The sequence below is a fragment of the Mauremys mutica genome, chromosome 10 (genome assembly GCF_020497125.1).
Source record: "Mauremys mutica isolate MM-2020 ecotype Southern chromosome 10, ASM2049712v1, whole genome shotgun sequence".
In the NCBI taxonomy this organism is placed as follows: Eukaryota; Metazoa; Chordata; order Testudines; family Geoemydidae; genus Mauremys; species Mauremys mutica.
In genome coordinates, this window is record NC_059081.1 from 51,970,210 (window position 1) to 51,992,754 (window position 22,545).

Here is a 22,545-nt window from a genome sequence, read left to right on the forward strand (position 1 = left end):
ATGAATTCTACCTTTTGATAGGCTTCTTTTATTTCCCTTCCTATGATTATATCTAGCTGCAGCTTGACACCCAGCATTTCATTTCATTATTTTACTTTAGCTGGATGTTATAATTGGGTGATTGCTAAAGCAAAAATCTAACCAACTGCCAAGCTGAAGGGATTTCTGACCAGTCAGCGTGATTTTGGACTAAGCCCCTTTAGTAGGCCAGAGTTTTGATTTTGCAATCACCACATTGTGAGGACATAAAGTCAGCCAAAAGCTAGTTTAGGAAGAAATCCATGGTTGCAAGTGATGTTGGGTAATGTAGTGGAGAAGACCATTGGATTGCATGTGGGAGACTAGTACTAGCTTGAGGCAGGCATGATGCTGGTAAGCTCGATGCAAGCTTCCCTATGCAGTTATACCTACACAGCTTGCTTCTGAGCTGAAAGCTGACAGCTCCATTCCTGAATCTCTCTGAGGTCAGCACTAATCATTGTATCAAATTGCCACTATTGGATATGGATGAATTTAGGATGCCAACTGCCAAACTAATTTTCTACCTGTGAAATCTGACACCCCACCAAGAAATGAAAGGCTAGTACATTGACAAATGTGATGGCCTCTGACTTCCCCTTTCAAACTTTTGTACATACAGCCCTCCTCATTAAATGGTATTATATATTGGGCACTGAGAAAGTCCTTCCCTGTATAGCGAACAGGGAGAAGGCCGCAATGGAAAGGATCAATGTTGCTGAAAGGCACTGTGGTGGAAGTGTAATTTAAGAAGGGATATGAATAAAGAGAGGGCAATTGTTTGTCCAGAAGGAACAGGAGACGGCTCTATTTTTATTTCTCCCTTCACTGTATGGGACTATAGCATAATCATAAGAGGGACATGTGGATGATAAAAGTGAACTGTGCCTTACACCTTTGTAAGGAACTGCACTCTGAAGGCAAATGTTTGGACTTGGCTTTCAACAACATATTATTGAGGAATAATGACAATTTCTCTGTGTAGCAAAAAGGCGGCTCTTTATGTGGGGCTTTGATGAGGAAGATGCAAGAAAAGGAGGAAAATACTGTTAAAATAGAGTCGGTTCTGGAGTATTTTATTCAGCATGAGCATGCAGTGACAACACTTCACTATTCAACACACTTTAGATAGCCCTTCTTTAGTTTAGAAATCTGAGAGCATGTTGATACTACCTCTATTTATTAAAGATTCATATTTAGACTACATTGATCATTTGCTTCTGGAACCAAAGTCTCAGAAAATTCTATTTCAGATACCTGAAAATGGTACTTAATGAAAATGACTACTGTCCTGTGCCTAGCTGATTATGTAATAAATCTGCCACAAAGAGAGATTGTTGTCAGTCAAGAATCAAGGCATATAAATGAACAGGCAAGGATGCAGGAACTAGAGATATGTAAATATAAATGTATTGTTATTTTTGCCAGACAAAATTATGATATTTGATTGCATGTGCTAATTTAGGCAAAGGTAAAATCTTGCCATCTCTATCTAGGAACACATTATTTTACAGCGAAAATTCCATCTTGGACTAAATCTAAAATTTTCATCTATTTTCTCCAGGCAAAAGATATTTCATGCAGATAACACTTTTTACTCCCCTAAGTCTTCACAGGCAAAACTTTTCTTCAATTTTGCAGAAAACATTGCAAAAAACAATTACAAATTGCTTTTTTTCCCCCATAAAACAGCAAAACCTCAATTCTTCCCCTAGTGGACAATATTTATTTTACACCGCGTTAACTAAAACACATTGGCCAGAAACTCAGTTTTCTGATTTGAATGCTGGCATTTCCATACAAAAGAGAGCCCTCTGAATGTGGCATATAATTTACATCTAAAACTACCATGGCAGTATTTTCTGGCATAAAGATGCCAGTGATTAATGCAAAATGCCTTCTATTTCATTTTGATTCCTGCAATGCTTTTCTTTTTGGTACATGGGGTGTCTTCGTTAACTCTACTGGCAGGAACATTGAAATACAAGCGCTATTAAAACTAACATCTGTTCCCTAGCCCAAGAGAGTCTGTGTATTTTGCAGTAAGTCAGGCTGATGCATGCTTACTGTAGCCCTGGTTAACATTATACATTGCAAGAGAATGGCTCATTTTATAGTGGCACATGTCTGTATCAGGATACAGGCAGGGATGCTCATTTACACAAGCAGCTCTGCATCTCCCCACAATGGAACAGATATAGGTACCCTACTCTACCCATTTCTAATCTACCCAATAGCAGTCTTCCTCAAGATGGGCTGGTCTTGTCTGCAGCTGATTTATATTGCTTATTGGGGTTTGCATGTACATCAGCTTCAGGATTTGAACCAAGAACAGCACTTATCCAGCAGCTGTGATGGATCCACTAAGCAGGGAACGACTCCCATCAGTGCCCTCTCCACTATATATTTCTTTCCTGCTGGGCAATAAGGGGAAAGGTCTGAACCATGAAGTGGCTAGACTCTGTTGAGGAAGCAGCAGCTACATGGCAAGCCAGGAGCTGCAGAGAATCTGGGTGGGGTCACATGGAGAGCCAGGAGGTGCAGAAAAGATTCCCCAGGAACCATATGCAGAACTGAATGTGGAACAGGCTGTGACTGTTACAGCCTGGTGCAAAACTGTGTGGGCTTATGCGGGAACCAGAGCAGTGGGGCAGGAGGCCGATTAAGACACGCTAACTGAGCCTGGCTTGGAAACCCGCAAGCTCCTATTTGCTTGAATAGAGACTCAACTGGAGAGGGTCAACTGGAGAGGCATTAGGCCTGAATAACCCTGACTCTCAGGTGGGCTGCCCTCAGGGACCCAAACAAGAACTGCTATTGTTCACTTTGAACGGTAGCTGTTTAAGCCTCTGCACCTAGGGCATTTGCAACCCTTCCCTTTTCCTGCCAGCCCAAGTAAAAAGTTTGACTTAGCCTCATGTCTGAGTGGTTATTAGGACCCACCAGGACTAGCACCTTCAAGGCCTAGCTGCTGAAGCACCAACAGTACTTGCCTCCAAGTCATAGTACACCTGGCATGCTACTGGCACCCTAAGAATTGGTGTTCTCCATTATTGAGCAGGCTCAGTATTTATACAGCTTTCATCTACAGACCTTAGAGCACGTAATAAACAGTTAATTAACCAAGCCTTAATATGTCCCTGAGAGGTCTGTATTATTATTATACCCATTTTAGAGAGCGGTAAACTGTGGGACACAGACATTTGTGGTCTCATCCAAAACCCATAGAAGTCAATACAGGGCTTTGGCGACTTCCTGGTCATGAACTAAACCACTTCAGGGTCAGGAATGCTCATTCTAAGAGCCTGACTCATAAATGTTGTTCCAGACACTAGACGATATTGTCTGCCAGTTTACATACTAAGGTTACTTTAATTTTTTTTTGCACTATTTTCAAGCAATACGCCAAGATTTGCCTATGCTAAGAACTAGATTGAAATGCCACTGTATCTTTTAAAGCTATGTAACTGAGAGACTTAAAAGAAAGAGATAGATTCTCCATATACAATAGAGCAAACTTTGCTTTATTTTCCAGGCTTATGAAAAACATTACCTGGATTGCAAAATAACACAAAATATATATTTTATAATGCCAGCATAAAAATAGCATTTTAAATTTGTTTCCAGGGTCTGTAGAGCTTTCTCCTTTTCTGCAAGATCATGAGTAAAAACAACAAAATGACTCATTTCAAATGCCTTTTTATTTTTTATTTATTTATTTTCTTTTTGTCCTTTAGAGGTCTGTGCTGGTGGTAAGCAGTTTAGAACATCTGATTTTTGCAGTGGCTTCCCGTGATGTTTTACCTATTTCCACTGTTCAAATGTTTGTCTTCACTAAGACTAAAAGGAGAAACGCTTGATTCCCTAAGGGTGCAGCTACATTTCTGCATGGCATTTCAATTGCATGCTGTTATTCAAACAATTAGAAATCACACACACCATGGAAGGAATTTTCAGGACACTGCATAGAGATTGTTATTATTATATAGTACATAATGAAAATGATTTGAAGGACCCCAAAGCATCGTAACAGAAAGAAGCACTGAATAATCAAGTGATTTTTTTGACTGCGATAGACCAAAATGCTGTTTACTGGACATATGTCAAACTAAAATGCACTAAAATGGTGAATATATTTATTGCTGCCCTGCCTTGCATACCAAATGCAATGTAATAGAGAAGTACGGCTGTAGTATAGCGCCAGGAGCTGGAATAATAATTGTACAGCTGCCATGCTTCTGCTTTTTAATAGCAGGAAGTCAACAGTAAAGAAAAATGTATGGATTTTAAAAATTCATTAATTATGGCAGTCTTGCATAGAAAGTGTCTGTCGCCTGATTTTACACACACACACAAACTATACTCGTGTGAGTAATTACATTTAAATCACAAGCTAGCTTCATTAATGGAGCTACACCGATTTATACCAGCTGAGGATATGGCCCCACATACTTATGGCTCCAGTGCAGACAGCTAATGAGAACTACATAGGTAATCCACTATGCAAGACACTGAAAACTGATCTCTAATTCTCATTTCATTTGTTTTGTAATGTTCTTTATCACGTTTTCCAACAAAATAAACCAACCAAAAAAAACCCCTTGCATTAAATCTTCACTTTTGCTTCCCCTTTACAATTCAAAGTACCAGTTATAATACAACCTTAATCTATCTTGCACATGTCTCTGGTGCCCTTAATGGTATACTGGATTGTATGTTAACACCTTAAGGGCATAATAAATGTCTCATTTTATTTTTTAAAATATTGTTTCACTTTAAAATGAACTAACAAAGTTGTGTAAACAGCCTGTGCTGAAGCGGGGACATACAGTACACACGGAGAAACCAGATAACTACATAGGTCATGATAGGTTTTTGAAAAGGAATGGCAAAAATAAATAAATCTGTATACTAATTTGGCAGGAATAAGAACAGTCAAATTACATGCACATCCTAAATTCAAGTATGAGCAGGTACACAGTGTATGAAGCACAGAGAATAAAAAATGCATTTGTACGTTTTGCCTACACTTCATGTGTCCTTCACATTGCTGCAGTGTGTTAAACCAAAGCACTAGCAACATTCTCTCTGCGTAAACATTTATCGCATGGATCTTTTATTGCTGTGTGTGCCTTGGACTGCTAGGATGTTCACTCATTGTATTTTGAATCCAATTAAGTAACACGAACCATTGCAATTAGTCACCATGTTTCATATTAATTTGCAACATACAACAGAATCAAGAAAAAGATACCTAATTGTATGAAGTGCCTTGTCATGTGGGCCTGCAAATGGTCGCAGGCTTTCAAAGGTTAGGTTTGCTCACAGAGTGCTGCAGGACCGAAAAGGTGGGAGTCAAAGGTAAAGTTTTGTTTTGTTCTTTCATGTATTCACTTTGCTTTTCCATCTAGGAGAAGAGCATTAGGGCACTCCAGGGGAATTGAGGTCTGAAAGATCTGCAGGGAGGCCAGTTTGCCCCCTCCCATAAAACCTGTGGGAAGGGGTTAAGTGGAAGGAAATCTCTGCAAGGATCTTTTTGTAGTATTCATCTCCAGTTGCTCCGTGAGTGTGGGAGCGCCGCATAAATTAATCAGTGGGGCATGTCCTCTAAATGTCTTCCTCCAAGGGGCTCTGCAAGATGCCATGTGCACTGGCTCTGGGTCCCAATCTGCCCTCCCTTTCTGGCTGCTCTGGGCACACCCCTCGAAAGGGGATTCAGGACCACTGCAGAACAGCCCTGCTCTATTTCTTTTTCCTATGCAGCATTGCTGTAGCTGTGTTGGTCCCAAGATATTAGAGACAAGGTGGTAAGGTAATATCTTTTATTGGATATTGGTGAGAGAGACAAGCTTTTGAGCTTACACAGAGACCTGAAGAAGCACTCTGTATAAGCTCAAACGATAAGATATTACCTCACCCACCTTGTTTCTTGCTTTTTCCTGGTAATCTCCCCGGAGTGCAGTGAGGAGTGAGTTGCAAGGGGAATGAAATGCCCCACCCCAATCAACTCCGGGCCATCTGCTTCCAATTTCCAACCCGAGTTCCCACCCCTCATTCCCTGAGCAAATCCCGACTCTGAGGAGAGCCATCTGTGGGATCCAAGGAAGCGAGGGAAGCGATGCTAAAAGATGGCTGCCCTCCCCCCCTTCTATGTGGGGGGAGGTAAAATGGAGTGTTCCTGATCTGACTCAAGATCAGTCTAAAATCCAGTCTAGCTGTTTAATGAAATTTTCACAGGATTATCTTTACATTCCTCGAGGCCTTGCACTTACCCTGTAGTATTTCTGTATCTGCAGTAATTACATTTCACCCTCTATAGCGGCCAGCATGGGACTGCTGTCTGGAAGAGATCTAGGAAGGATGTTGCTAAAAGTCAGAACTTGGTGACGTCAATAGGCCCTCAGACTGGGAGTCAGGAGACCTGGGTTCTAATGTCCGTCACTGACTTGTTGTGTAACCTTGTGCAAGTCTCTTCACCTCTGTAAGATGGGGATAATGACACTCTCTTTTGTAAAGTGCTTTAAGTTCTATGGGTGAAAAGCCCTAAACAAAGCTCAGTATTATTATTCAGCAATGGGCAGTGAATGCTGTCTCTTTTCTCTTTATTATCACGCAACAAGCAGGAAGGAGTTGGCTGGTTGGCATCAGGAGACTTTGTTGGATCCAGAAAGACAGCATTAAGGGGCTAGGAAAGATTGATGAATGAATGATATTTACTGTCTCATGGAGAAGTTCATCATGCCAAGCTTAACAGATAAGGAAACCACACTTCTTCAGGACCAAAGAATGGATCAAGTTAAAGTACAAATGTAGCTGAGCCAAGTAGGCAAAAGGGATTCATTGTTACTGTGCATGTAAGGCATTGTTTGCTGGAGATGATGTGCTGGTGACAGGGTAACCACAGTGATTCTGCTTGAATAGCACCCACTTTCTTGATTTTGGTGAGGATGTGTTCAGTTTCAACTAGTTACTATCCAGAAGCATTAAAAGAGGACGCATGGCCGAGTAAGAAGAGACTGGTGAAGTTTGTGGTAGATATGATCTAACCAGGAACAGAAATACTGCATGTGGGCTTGTAGTTATGGTTTGACATTCACAGGAACACTCTTGCTCTATGAGGAAGTCTTTACCCAGGAAGGAAACAGGATTGTCTAACATTTAGGAGGAAGGCAAGGGAGGAGAATAGCTGTGCTTCTGTCCAGTACCACACAGGAAACATGTTACTCCACACCTGCAGTGGTTTGCAAACAGTAGACATCAACCATATTCTATTGTCCATGTTATTTCTTGTCATGCTTATATTTAATGCCCTTTTTAAAAAAATGGCTGAGTTTTGTGAACGAAACTGTGGCCTTCCCTCCTCCCTCATGGAGGTGTGAATGAACCCGCAACCTTCCACCAAGGGTGTAATTTTAAGTTAATAGTTTAACGTAAAGCAGGATGGGGGAAGATGGAACATGCTATTGGGATGTTTGACAGAAAAAGGGACAGTGTTTCCCTAGCTTTTTAAAGACATTTATTCTCGGCTGCTCTATTTAGCTAACCCATGTATTTCTGGACGACAAAGTTGCATTCCTACTTTCTTAAACATACTTACATAAAACTCAATAACACAATCTATTTATTGCTAAAATGCTAGTAGGAAATTGGAAAAGGTATAAATATGATTCATTGCTTGTGATCTCCTGCCCCCTGAAGGCACTATAATGCTCCAAATCCTGCTCAGTTCACAGCATCATAAAACTGAAGCAATAAATGTCACTTCTTTCTTGATTGCACATTAGGCCAATCGGCTTTTTATTGCAACTAAATAGGCCGTCATCAAGGCACCAGTCAGTTTACTGCTAGGGCCATGACTCTGGCTAAATGCAGGGCATGTGAGGTGGGGAGAGCTTTTTTAAAAAATAAAAAATTAGACGGAAAATAGGTGCAAAACTGCATTACTGTCCAAGGTCCCTATGCTTGTTCTTTCGTGCTGTAATGCCCTGATGTACACAGAAGATTATGTGTCAATGCTCATTAATATTTGATGTGCGTTCTCATATTATCCTCTCTGTGCACTTTCACAATCTTGTGAGGCAAGTTTCTCCTAGACACACAGTTACATAACAAAGTGGTGGCTTCAGCTTTGTACAATCAGCATAGAGCTCTGCCCTTACAAAGCCAAAACGGATCCTTTTGTTTATGTTGCACAAAAAGGCAGATGTTGGGTCTGGTTTTTTCAATGCCCTATGGTACATTCAGAGTACAAAACAGACTGCCAAAACAATTTTTTTTTAAATGTTAGTAAAGGTTTGCAGTAAACCATTTGGTAGATATTTTGCTACTTAGGATCAAAAAGCTCAGTCATTGTTTGATACAGAGCCTTCACAGAGGAGTAAGAAAATGTGCACCATGTGCCCAGTTTAACAGGAGAACGGAAATGGATTCTTGTTGTCCCATAGACTACCTATTCATCTGTGCATGGAAACTGAATCAGGGCACAGAGAAGCATGCGATTTCCTTGCACAGTGCCTGACCACATGTGCACACCATTATAATGAGCGTAATCAGCTGCCATTTTGATGTAGTCCAATACCAAATTCTAAATGCCAGTAGAACTGCTCCCTTAGAAACTATCCAGCTGTCTCTTGTATCATTAATGTCTCTCTCAGCCAGCACACTTTGGATGGGAAATATCAACCTTCAATACATACAAAGTACACGCACGAAAACAAAAGTCCTCCTTGTTGGCTATGGGGTAGGGGACTCCATGTATCTTTCTCCTAGCCCTGGGGGTGGAGGAGCTGTCTTTCTATCCCTCTGAATATCCCTCCCCTCTTGCCGCCTCTCCCAGTCTCCTGTCTCCTCACATTCTCCTTCCCTGTTCTCTCTGTCTCCTGTTCCCCACTTGTCCCCTACATTCATCTGCCACCCATATTTTCTTTTTTCCTCCTTAGAGTCTATTGAACCTCACATTCTTTTTTTCCTCCTCAATATTAACTTAGTATCCCCCCGACACTCTCCTTCTCTGCCATCTTCTACAAACACACATTTTTCTGTTCCTTTACTGTCTCCTGTTTAGCTCACATGTGCCAAATAGGGGGCAGCCATCTTGGCCGCAGCAGTTGGGTTTGATTCCCCATTTGAAAGCAATGGGAGACTTTAGCCACTGTGAATCAGGCAGGGGAGTATCGTGACAAGAAATGAAACAAAAAAACCTCTGAATGCTTGTAAGCAAGTTTTAGCTATTCAGAAATTGGTATTTATCTGGAAATAATCCAAGCAGTCAGTGAGCTAAATTCTATTCTCAGTTTCACCATCACAAAATAATTCCACTGCAGTCAGTGAAGTTACTCTGGATTTACACTCAGCCAAATTCTGCTCTCATTAACACTAGTGTAACCCTGACTCTAATGAAGTTACTCCATACTTACAGAGGTGTGGTGGAATTCTAGCCTCAGTGAAGACAATGGCAAAACTCCCCCATTGACTTCAGTGGGACCAGAATTTCAACCCAGGAGGTTGAGAGCACTAACATCTGAAAATCAAGTATGCACAACAAATCCTTTAGCTTTACTATCTAATGTTATTGTTTTGGGTTATATACAAGAACACATATTGAGCTCTTGCTATAATTTTATGCCATTTTTTGCCACTAAACCAAATGTTTGAGAATCTACAATTTGGACAAGAGATTTATGTATCAAATACAGGGTCCCATAACAGACTGTAGTGAATGATACAAACAGAACAAAATGTGGTTTATGATTTATTCAGGAAAATTGAAAATCATGAAATATTGTCTACATAAGAGACTTCCCCAATAGAGAAAATATTGTCAGTTTCTTTGAGGGTAGACTAAATTATTTACCAGGACATTCTAAAGTATATTGACAATAAAACAACATGAAGTATAAGTAATTCCAGACAGTCTTGGCTTCTGTTAAAGCCAGGTTCATTATTGTATTTTTTTAAAAGAATGTTATTAGGAAAATAAATCCTTTGACTCCGCAAGGGCAGAAGTTTGTGCAAACAAACACAATCTTCTAAAAGGAAAAATACATTCCTCTAAAGGATTGTACTAACTTAATAGATAGGAAGGGCAAAATTCTCAAAAGTCTAAAAGCTTAAGTCCCATTTTCAAAAGAGACCTAGGCACTTAGGAGCAATGAGACTTAGGATCCAAAGTCACCTACATGGTTGTGAGAATTTTAGTGGAATTGAGAAGCAAATAATGGGTCTGAATAAAACAGTATAAAATGTAAAACAAAACAATTTTGCCGGATGTGGAACCAAGTTCCCAGTATTCAAAAAGTTCCATCCCCAGGATTCTGGACAGACTTGTACAGTGCATGCTGAAGACCATGCTGCTGCATCCTAATTGCTATTTTTAGCCATGCTAGCTAGATTAAAGTTACTGTTAGTATATCTACACTATATCCCCCCTGAGATTGCAGTGTAGACATACCTTTTGTGGACCACCACAAACTTTTGCAGAAGTGAAGTTTCTACATTGTGCTAACTCTCCCTTACTTAATATCATTTTACAAGTATATCTGACAGTGAACGAATACCTAATTTCTCTCCGAGGAGCAAGAAAAAGCAACATGAAGCATTATAACCTCACAGTACTATAAAATGCACAGGGTACTGCAGATACAAAAGTAGCTGGTTGCTTCTGAATCCAGTACAAGTAGGTCACACATAGTTATTACACACACTGCTGAACATGAAGCAGCCAATACCCCTGTAATGTATGTGGGCTTTCAAACTACCTTTTAGTACCTTATACGAAAATCAGTAGTGCATCTTTTTTTTAGATGCTCTGGTTGAGAGCAACTGATTGAAGAGGAAAGGGGCCCAGTGCTGACTGACCTAATTGCTGTGTGGATTGGGAAGCCGACAAAATCAGATATTAGTTTCCTTTACGTTTTCCTTCTTTACTATAATAAAGATAAATATTGATTTATTGAGAGCTATTGATTTTAGGAGTAGTTGCTTTGACAGGTGCATCATATTTGTACAAATATCTATCATCTATAATGCAGTTTATTTGCATGAGAATGCAGTTTAAACATATTGATACGTATCTTTTGCGAGCTGGTTTGTTCATTTCCCCTTTAGTAGAATTTACACAATATATATTAGTGATTAGAAATGAAATATGAGATAAAGAGTTCTTTGCTTAATACCTTTAGGAAGGAGTGTGTATGTTTTGGGGGAGAGGAGTTTATTTTCTGTTGTATACTTTATACAGCTGTGCAAGTCTTTTAACCGTGTCTTATTCTGCACAATCTATGCACTTTGCAGTGCTCAAGCCCACTACACTTTGAAATTGAAATGCAAAAGAAAAGGGTATTACTTAACTCTGATACATCATTTTGACTTTGATTCACTTTACAAATCAGAGGTTTTTAGCTTTTAATCGTGATTTAAGAAAATACTCCAGTCCTTTCCCCATCTCTTCTGCTATGGAAATTCTGCAGATTTATAAGGTTTATTTCTATTAGTTACATCACTCCATTTAAATGGACACATCTAAGACCTTGCTTCGTATCTTTCCATACCATGACTAGCATAGTGTAGGAAGAATGCCTACTCCCTCAATGGTCTATAAAGCAAGAGATTAAGACTTGGATCTGGGTCTTTGACATGGTTGTACACTGACACTAAGCCACTTTACCAGATCAAAGGGCACTCCATTTGATATGTACTATTTATACACTGGCTGAGAGTTTAATAATGTCGTCAAATGCTTTTTGGACAATCTCGAAAATACTTTACTCTGTTCAGAACCTTATGTTTCATTCTCCATTTTCTTTGGTATCTCTCTCAGGCGTTACACTGAGTAGCCCTGTCTTGCAAAATCAATTACTCCTTAGCAAGCTCAGAAATACAAACCCAAAGTAAGCAACACGACATGTCTGATTTACCAATAGATTGCAATCTAGTGCTAAAGAGCACAGCCACTGCCCTACTTTAAATATTCATGAAGCCCACTGGTGCAAAGTGCATTAAAAGTGGGAACACTGCCAGTAATACACGATCCTCTTAGTGACAAGAAGATTTCACAGATTAAAAGAAGCAAGATGTTAAAGACTTCAAGCTGAATAGTCTTTGTTCTTAACACAGTAAAGATGTTCACTAATGGAATGCCAGATCTCACACACACACAACAGCAGAATGTAAAATGGACTAATATGCATGCAGAAAGCTATCTGTTTATTACAAATTTCTCCAAATTGTCCAGAAAATGGCCACACCCATTTATCAGTTAAAATAATCTGTTACAGGGCAACATGCCTCCTAACAGAATCCCAGTAGTTGGGCCATTAATAGATCAAATGTTTTACAAGTCAAACAATTTTTTAAAAATAGTGACAACACATAGCTCTGTTGAGCTGAGAGGCATTTGACAATGACTGACAAAATAGAGCTAAAACAGGAACAAGGGACTTAAAAAAGGCAGACTGTAGCAATGGAGAATAATGTTAATTGTCCCTTTAAATCATTAGCATCCCAGCCACATCTGCTATCACACCTGTGCTCTCTTCTCTGATCTACTCTGACATCCTAGAAGTGTTAGGCAAGCAGCCAGCTTCATATCCACAGCTCTCTATGACCAGTTTCTACTACCAGCCTGCTTTCCTCTTACTTAGAGTGAATCAAGCACCAACCCCAGGGCTTCGGAACAGTTTCTGATTGATAGGACAAACTGAGGCTAATTTCCTCACAATAACAGTTCCCAATGCTTGCTAGTAACCGTTGACCTAATTTGGACTCCACAAAGCTAATCAGTGAAGTAAGATAATTAAAGAAATTTTGCTTCTGAAACTGGATAAACATAAAAATACCAATCAAATAATAAACGGATGTGTGTTATTCACCTAATCTGGACCATTTATTTTTCACACACTAAATCTGTGTGTATGAATATGAAGGAATGTGATTGACTTTGGTTCATGTCAAATTCTGAAATTCAGTCCCAGTGTATTTGAAAGAAATCTAGGCTCTCAATACATAGCCTGTTTCCATTTCAGAAATATAATAATAAAAATGGCTTACACATAGAAGACTTATTTCTTAGAAATATGTTTATCCAAAATAAATCAGGGGGCAGGAATGGGAAAACAGAGATCTGTCGTAGCACATGAACTGTTGACTTCAAAACGACTCTTTAACAGCCTTAGGATGGTCTTTTTACTTCTGCTTTGAAACAAATTAACTAGTAACATCCTTCTAAGTTCCTTCCCTGCCTCCTGCACCCCAAAGTGTATTCCCCTGAAGAAAGACTGCCTGTCGATAAAGACCGTGCACTACAGTTATATTGCTCTTCATAGATGTTTCAAAGGAAGGGAATTAGGCTATTTTATCTGTTATGTTCCCTCAAACAAACAAAAAAATGCTAGCATTATACAGAGCTTATCATGGTTAATAACATTATCATGTACCCAGTTATACTCCCTATCCTTCCCTTCTCTTCTACTTCAACTTAAAAGCTCACCTAAATATGAAGCTATAGCCACTGGACTGCGACTTCTGACATATTAATTTTAACAAGGTTTTATTTTGACACAGGCATGACCAAAGCACTTCTGAATAATTGTGTGAAGATCCTACTGGGAAACAGAAGATTTGTGTAATACTCTTAGACGAAATCAAAATTAAGCAATTTTTTAAACTCAGTCTCATTCCATTATTACTAACATATAATCATGAAGAATCTTGCTTCTATTTTTCAGTGGCACAATTTCTCTTGCTAACTGGATTCAGAGCCAGGTTTTTTTAAAGCATAAAATCATAGGCCTTTGAAAGCTTGGCAGGACCAGATCAAAATGAGCACAAATTGATCATGTGCTTTCTCCTAGCTTACCACATCCACAACCTTCCTTACCGAAAAGAAGCAATGTTCATAATTTCATGCCTGACTGGTAGTGCATAGAACACTGTGTTTCAATGGGGTCAGCTGACTAACACCATGTCTAATAACCTTCTTTGGTATTACTCCCTCCCTATTCTTTTCTTAATCTCTTCCTTTCTGTTTGTTTTACACTTGCAGTTTAGAGACAGTCTTCCAGCTGTATCATGTTTGCCCTTCCAAATAAGCAAAAAGAACAGGAATACTTGTGGCACCTTAGAGGCTAACAAATTTATTTCAGCATAAGCTTTCGTCAGCTACAGCTCACTTCTTCGGATGCATAGAATGGAACACACAGACAGGAGATATTTATACATACAGAGAACATGAAAAGGTGGAAGTATGCATACCAACAGGAAGAGTCTAATCAATAGGTGGAAGTATGCATACCAATAGACTCTTCCTGTTGGTATGCATACTTCCACCTTTTCATGTCCTCTGTATGTATAAATATCTCTTGTCTGTGTGTTCCATTCTATGCATCCGAAGAAGTGAGCTGTAGCTCACGAAAGCTTATGCTGAAATAAATTTGTTAGTCTTTAAGGTGCCACAAGTACTCCTGTTCTTTTTGCAGATACAGACTAACACGGCTGCTACTCTGAAACCTTCCAGATGAGTGCTCTCAGTCCAAGAGAGCATGATTTGCAATGTCTCTATCTATGGGCTTGGCTACACTTACAAATTTGCAGCGCTGCAGCAGGGTGTGAAAACAGACCCTCTCCAGCGCTGCAAATTGCGGCGCGGCAAAGCGCCAGTGTGGTCAAAGCCCCACAGGGAGGTGGAGTACGGACAGCGCTGGGAGAGCTCTCTCCCAGCGCTGGTGCTTTGACTACACTTAGCGCTTCAAAGCGCTGCCGCGGCAGCGCTTTGAAGCGCTAAGTGTAGCCACAGCCTCTGTGTAAGATGAATGGACTTTAGGCAGAGGACAAGAGAAAGGGTGTACATTATTGTTTAATATCCTCTCACATGGTGGGTCTCTGAGCGATGACACCTTTAAATAATAGGGCATTCATTACAGAAGAAATGTGTAAAATTACTGTACCAAACATCCTCTGCATCTTCATCGCACTCTGCCCCAAACTGGCAAATGTCACAAGTGGACGTCTCTTTTTGATTGGTTTCTCCTGAGCCTTCATTGACTGTTTGATACAAAGCAAAAGAATGTCCATGAGTAAACACAAAACAACAGCAAAGTGATTCTCATCTATAGGAAAACTAAATGTATATATTAACCTTTGATAATTTAACACAGTGGTCAAGATGGTGGTGCTTGGGTGACACCCATATTTCGCACAAGAGACTACCACAAACATTTTTCCCCTTACCTGGGATAAGCACCACAAACCAGAGACACATGCGCTTGCTGAAAGAAGAGGAGAGGAACTGGGGAAATCAATGTATGTTCTTTCCCATTTCAACAATAATTTTTTCTCAAAATCATAATAAGGAAGGAGGCAGCAACACTGAGCCGGCAAACTCACATTAAGCTTCCATTTATTCCTGGAAAAATATTTTGAGTCAATTGATAGTATAGCATAGTGATTTACTTGTGTCCTTTGCAGTCTGTGCAAGTGAAGATCTTGTGAGGAACCCAGGGAGTATGCTTCCCCAAGAAATGTTTGGAAAATATCTGTCTCATGGTGCTATCTGGTCTATTCCAAAGGCAAAAGATTTGTCTCTTCAGAAGTATTGTTATGAGCCAAGTCAGAAGTATTGTTATGAGCCAAGTCATTTTTTAAACAATTCATGTAATTGAAAGGTTTAATATTTTGAATAAAAGGAGATGTTTTAGAGGGGAACATCTTCATATAAGTATAGCACAGCTCTTAATTTCTGCTAGAAATGAACAGGTAGCTCTTTTATCAAAGAAGCCATGTATTTGGCATTCCAGAGACAATTTACTAATGGCACCACTGAGACTCTGAGCACCCAACCTTACACATTCCTGATTAAATGGCAATGACTTAGCCTTTACTCATTCTTCTGCTTTCAACGTCTACAGAGATGGCTGATCTTAATTAGAGCCATGCAAATAAAGGACTTTTGCAGCTAGCTGGTAATTTAAAAAAAACATCATTTTGAGCCGCACTGAAAACAATGTTTTTTTGAAAATTTTCTATGACCCGAAGCAAAACTTTTCATTTAAACTTTATGCATTTTTGATATTTAAAATTTTTGTAAGGAAATTGCAAAATGAAAACGTTGGAATATTCTGTTTTGAAAATGTCAAAATTAAACATTTTGATTTAGGTTGAGTTGTTTTTTTTTTTCGGGGGAAGGCAGGGGAAGTTTTGACATGAACAATTTAGTTAAATTTAAGGTAACGTGAAAATTAGTTAAATTTGCAAAATGTTTTGGTGTCAGTGAATCTGCATTTTTCCAGTTTTGGCTGAAAATTTTTGCCTTGGTCTATGGTTCACATTTAAGATGAGTTTTCTCTCACTCTCTCTTTCCTGCTGTGCAGATGAGTGGCCTTGATAAAAGCAGACATCTCAGAAAGAGTTATTTTCTCTGTATTTCCTTCTGATATTTAGCTTTGGGACTGGTAGATGTTCATTTTCTAAGGTGACTGCTTTTTTCTTTGCGCACTTGCTAGTTTGCACTTGTCTTCGTAGCTCAACTAAAAAAAATCTTTACAGAGGAAAATGTTTTAGACATTAAAAAAAAAAAAGTTTACTGCTGCACAGGAAAAAAGCTATCTTGTCTCTTAAAAGTGAATTTGCTCCTGCTAAAAATAAAAGGGCTCTTTGCTCTGCCATAACACATACAGTTCTTATCTTATTAGCAAGTTTACAGGTTTAATACAGTTGAACAATTCCAGAGGACCACAGGATAGCAATGTGGTAGGGCACATGTCTCAGGGGAGCTTTAACAGCCAAAGCCACTCTCTTATTATTAATGCAATGCAGAACTGCTAAGGAGCAAGTTCCTTTTTGTGTTAGCATGATTAGCAACTTCCAGAATGCAAGTTACTGTCACACAGGAAACATGCTAACATGACTTTAACACTATCTGAAAGTCACTTCAGAGACAACCTCAATTTCCTCAGCAACAGGGAATCTTAGCTAGAGATGCACCAAACATAATTTAGACAGTCAATGGACTGTGGTAACCACAACAGCCCCTATTTTAAGCATCTGGCCCTCTTCTGGCAGCCTCACTGCACTCAGATCAGATAGCCGTGTTATCAACAGGATCTGGATTGCCTGAACCTCACACAAGGGAGAAACCAAATTTGGAAAGATTTCATATTGTTTTTGTTGCCAAGGAAACCACTTTGTAAGCATCTACATCATCAGCATATTTGTCTGACTTTGTGCCTGTCTGGCTTCCAGAATAATGGAAAAATCCCAACCATCAGTGGAAACGTCAACCTTCTTTCCAAATCTCAATTTTATGTAAAAACTTCCAATTCTTTCAGTCTGTGAATACTTCTTTCAGGCACCTGCGCATATAGGAAATCACACTCTGACTTTAAATATCCAACCTGCCACCGCATTATATCTCATCAGGGGTTTAACGCTGTGGCAGGTCTGATATTTAACTAAAAAGATACTAAATAGCGATGCTTGAACTGATAGATAAATCTTGTTAAGTGTTCTTCCAACAGGTAGATTGGTAGGTAATCAAATATGCTTTTATCTATACCTCTTGGAAGCTTGCTTCCATCCACCCCTTCACAGCAGCATCCATAGTGGAATTGTTAACCCTGGAGTGGGCAGCCGAAAATTTTGTCTTGAGATGCTAGGGGCTACATCTTGGTTAAATGACAAAGGGAGCAAATGTTCTCCTCTGATGGATGGTGCACAGGGCAGTCAGTGTCAGAGGAGAAGAGGCAAGGTGGGAGACATGAAAGAGAAAGCAATTATGCGGTAGGATCGCCCACCAATCACATAGCTCTGCAGCTGTTAAGATACATTCCATTCATATAACTCTGAAAGCAGTAAGATGATCTTCAAAGAAAGCAGCAAAGAGTCCGGTGGCACCTTATAGACTAACAGACGTATTGGAGCATGAGCTTTCGTGGGTGAATACCCACTTCGTCGGATGCATGTGACCTTCAAAGAGTGGTTCCGGTTTGCAGAGGCTTATTCAGGGTAATGAAAATTATTAGAATGCTGTCCTAAGAATTTTTTAAAAATATGTTGTATAAATACAACAAATACACATTATGAAATACTATCACAGTATAAAAGATACATGGAATATAGGTACTTTGCATTATTATGGTTATGTTCTGACTTGTGTTACGAAATCTGATTTAGATTACTGTCTCTAATAACCTTAATTTTAGCTTGTTAAGTCCCAAATAATGCAGTTAATTTAATACAAGCTAAACCAGGAGAAATTGCCTTGTCTGTCTTGGATTGGGAACCTCATTACCCTTTTGTGATTACTGGAATCACTTGGTGGTTAGGAAATACAATCATACATATTTTTAACAATTTGCTCCTGTGCTATGGAATTCTGAATCATGGAAGGCTAATTCCTTTAAATGGAATTGGAACGATCATGTTAAGTATTGTCATACAGTAGGTAAAATTAGGGACAAAGAGAGAAACAAATAGAAAAGTAAGGAAAAGACAGTGCCCATGATTGTCCTTCAGCCTATGCACTCACAAAAGACAGCCATTCCCACCCCCCCTTTTGCTACTGCACAGGCTGCCTGGGCCTTAGGACTGGATGCACATGGCTACGTGGGTGCTCTTTGTCTGTTGTGGGTAGATGGAGTGAGAGTGGGCGGAACCTTGGTTTCACCCATTGGTGTGCTAGCCAATAGAGCAGAGTTGGCACTGGGAAGATGGAGGTTGTAGTTGGTATAGAACCACAGCAAGTTACTGTCAGGGGCGGCTCTATGTATTTTGCCGCTCCAAGCATGGCAGTCAAGTGGCTTTTGTTGGCTTGCCTGCAGGAGGTCCGCCGGTCCCGCGCCTTTGGCATACCTGCCGCCGAATTGCCGCCAAAGCCCTGGGACCGGAGGACCTCCTGCAGGCACGCCACCAAAGGTAGCCTGACTGTCACCCTTACGGCGACCGGCAGGCTGCCCCCCACGGCTTGCTTCCCCAGGCACTTGCTTGGTGCGCTGGTGCCTGGAGCCGCCCCTGGTTACTGTACCCCAAGGCCAGGGTAGGGAGAGGGTGAAGCGAGGGATGATGTGATACTTCCTGGATGTTACCATGGGCTGTGTTCTTGTGGCATAGTCTAGCTTGAAATATATTTTGGGACTGATTCTACCACCTTTACTCATGATAGCACCTTTGTCATGTAGTTTGCTGACTGAACTGTTCCGCATGAACGATGGGTGGTGAACTCTGCTACTGTGAAGAAGCAAGCAGTAGAAAAAGACTTGGAGTATTGAAAATATACTTCCTTTAAATTTAGTTCCATTAGCAACTGCTGTAACTTAGGTTACAAGGATTCCCATACCACTTGCTGATAGGGGACTACGATAGTCTTTCAAGGCTGGAACAGGTCTCTGCCTTAGCTAAGCTCCTAAGATAAACTAAGTCTCTTCCAGGACTGGAACAAATCTTTCAAGATGCCCAGGCTTTCAGCTAAGCCAGGCATCCAGGCTAAATACCGTCCCAGGCTGACTGGCTTTTTCAAAGCTGGACCAAGCTTCTTAACCCTGCTGCTACTGGACACCAGCCAATCAACCACTAGTCTCAGTAACAGCCTACTTAGCCACAACACTACTCCAGAGGGTTGGCAGAATGTGGCATGTCAGCAGTATTACCCAGGTCTTTTCTTCATGTGAAGAAAATGTCTAGCAATAAATCCAATCAATATATAGGATTGAAAATGCAGCACCCATAATGATGTCTACTCTTCTGTCAGACTGACTCATGTACAGAGCCTGAAAGGCATTCTTAAAAACGCCCCAAATTTTAGATGGCTTTGCTTTTCAGCTTTGTGTTTGTGTGATAAAATTGAGGGCAGCTTTTTATGGAGGACTGAACTAAGCAGAATAACTTTGAACTACAACAAGTCTGAGGAACAAACTAACATCTTGGTAACGTGCATAAATTACCACATAATTAATACTTGCATACCAGACTTAAATGAGCTACCTCCACTGAATGTCACAGTTCTCTTTTGAAGAATGGGAAGAAGGTCCACTGTTTTATGTCAGATCCTCAAACCTAGACTTTGTCTTTCTTCTTGTTGAGTCTCTGTGCCAAATTCTACCTGCAATGCTCAGATAGACTTGAATGATAAAAGCTGTTTACAGTGCATATAAAGACTTCCAAGCTGTTGTTTTCAAGTTTTATTTATGTTTCCGAACTCCTCTTATTTTCTTGTTAGAAACCCTTGTCGAGACTTAAAGAAGCATTTATTGGCAAGAGAATACTAGTAGCTAACATAACATAATCTATAAAGTGGGGGGAGGGATCACCATGGGGGAGAGTAACCATTATTCATTCTGGATACTGCAGCTCTGAAAATTGCTAAAGGTCTTCAGTCAGTGCTGCTGGCCTGCTATTAAAAGAGCAATATGCGCCAAATTATGCCTATTCGGAAGCAATGGAGCACTAGAAAAAGGGAGCAGGTGCATTTCCTGAGCAGCAGGGCCTGGAGCCATTATGCCTGCATGAGGAATAATAATCCAGGGATGTAGAGAGCAAGGTGGTGAGGAGAAGCTCTTTCTGCATGTTAAGGGCCTGATTCAAATCCCACTGAAGTACTGGGAGCCTTATCATCAATGCACTTTGGATCAAGACCTTGAAGAGGGCCAGAGTCTTGGCTTTGCCATCACCTCGCTCAGACATCATCCCTATGTAGCTACTAGCATGGAAGGCAGCCTTTCCTCACGTTGTCCATTCAGTGTAGACAAGTTATGACTACCCCTTGCGCAGGTGTGTTGGAAGGGAAAAGGTTCCCTGTGCTCACCCCAACCTCTAGCACACCTGTAATTAGAGCGACCACAATATACAAGGGATGTTACACTCAAATGTGTATGTGGAAGGCTAATCTGATTTTGAATATTAGTTGGTACTTAGATAGCATGACTCTTCTTCCAAGAGGTGTTCCAACATTAATGATCACCCTCCACAAAACACTGTGAGGCAAATAAGTGAGCATTTTAATCCCCATTTTAAAAAGACTGGAATATCTGAGGCAGAAATCTGAGTTTCCAGAAATGGCTTCTAGTTTTGGTGTTTCTTTTTGTAGCAACCAATTTCAGATACCAGGGCCACAATTTCCTAATTTGGGTGCCTAAACCTACCTCCCTTAATAACACCTCCACTACCTAAAGCACTTCTCATCAGTGGATCTCAAAGCGCTTTACAAAGGAGGTCAGTATCATTATAAGCAAACCGATCTGAGGAGCACCTCTAAACATCCATTGAAGATGAGTACTCAACACCTCTGAAAATAAGCCCTTTGGGGTGTAAAGTTGGACATCCAAATATTGAGGCGCTCAAAACCAGATTAATAGATTTTAAGGCCACAAGGGACCATTGTGATCTCCTACACAACACAAGCCTGTGTTAATTCCTGCTTCAGGTCCAATAACTATGTTTGAACTAGATCATATATTTCAGAAAAATATTCAATCCTGATTTTAAAAATTGCCAGTGATGGGAAATTGCCCACAATCCTTGGTAAACTGTTACAATGATTAATTACCTCCTGTTAAAAATTTTCACCCTATTTCTAGTCTGAATTTGGATTAGAGTTCACCTTTGAAAATCTATTGCTGAGTGACTTGCTCTAGGGTCAAAATCAGGATTAAAACTAAGGATTCCCTGGCTCTCACTTCAATGTTCATTCCACACATCACTTCATAGTATGAGAATCACACATTCAAATCTATTGCATTATACAGCACCAGATGACATTACCAATTGCACACATGTATAGAGGAACTATCTGACACAAAAGTGTTAATTAAAAAAAACATTTTGACTTACTTTATCAACCAAAAGAACAGAATAGAAGCTAAATTCTCAAGCTGGGCTCAAAGAACATACTGCAAGCCACATGTTGTGGCAAAACCAAAAGTGATCTACAAAATGGGCAGTATCTGTGAAAAGGATCTTTCCGTAATAAAGTTGCTATTGCTAAAACCTTTTGCGATAGCTCAAGATTATTTATTCTATTGCCCAATTATTTAAAAAAAGGATTTCACTGCATACAGAAGACAAGAAAGCACAACGCGGCAGACCCACAAAGACATGGGAAGTAATGCAGGACAAAAAAACCCATAAAATGTAGAGACGCTCCTTAAGAATTTATCCCAGCAACAACTAATACGTGATCTCTCTTACAGAAGAGTAGGAAAATTAGAAGTAAAAATTATTTATTATATTGTAGCCTTCTTTTCTAATGTTGAAGGAAGACGCTCCTTCAACAGTAGAAAAGAAACTTGTTCTGAAAGCTTGTTCTGGAACATTAAACCACCCCCCAGAGCAACATTAGTTACACTGACATAAGTGCTTGTGTGCTATGTCGATGGGAGAGCTTCTCCCGCCGACATAGCCTCTGCTGCTCGCGGAGGTGGTTTTACTCTGTCAATGGGAGAACTCTCTCCCGCCGGCATAGAGCGCCTTCACCAGACGCAATGCAGCTGCACTGCTGCAGTGCTGTATCTGTAGTCATGCCCTTAGTCATCCCACCATAAT

At 40.1% G+C, this 22,545-nt stretch overlaps 1 protein-coding gene across 1 annotated transcript in view; it reads right to left on the reverse strand.

Moving 5' to 3' along the window:
* Positions 1–22,545, reverse strand: part of TMEFF2 (transmembrane protein with EGF like and two follistatin like domains 2) — a 171,496-nt gene that overhangs the window by 63,986 nt on the left and 84,965 nt on the right. The window contains exon 5 of the mRNA XM_044978423.1: positions 14,961–15,057. Coding sequence (XP_044834358.1) covers positions 14,961–15,057 — 97 coding nt within the window. The remainder of the gene's footprint in view (positions 1–14,960; positions 15,058–22,545) is intronic.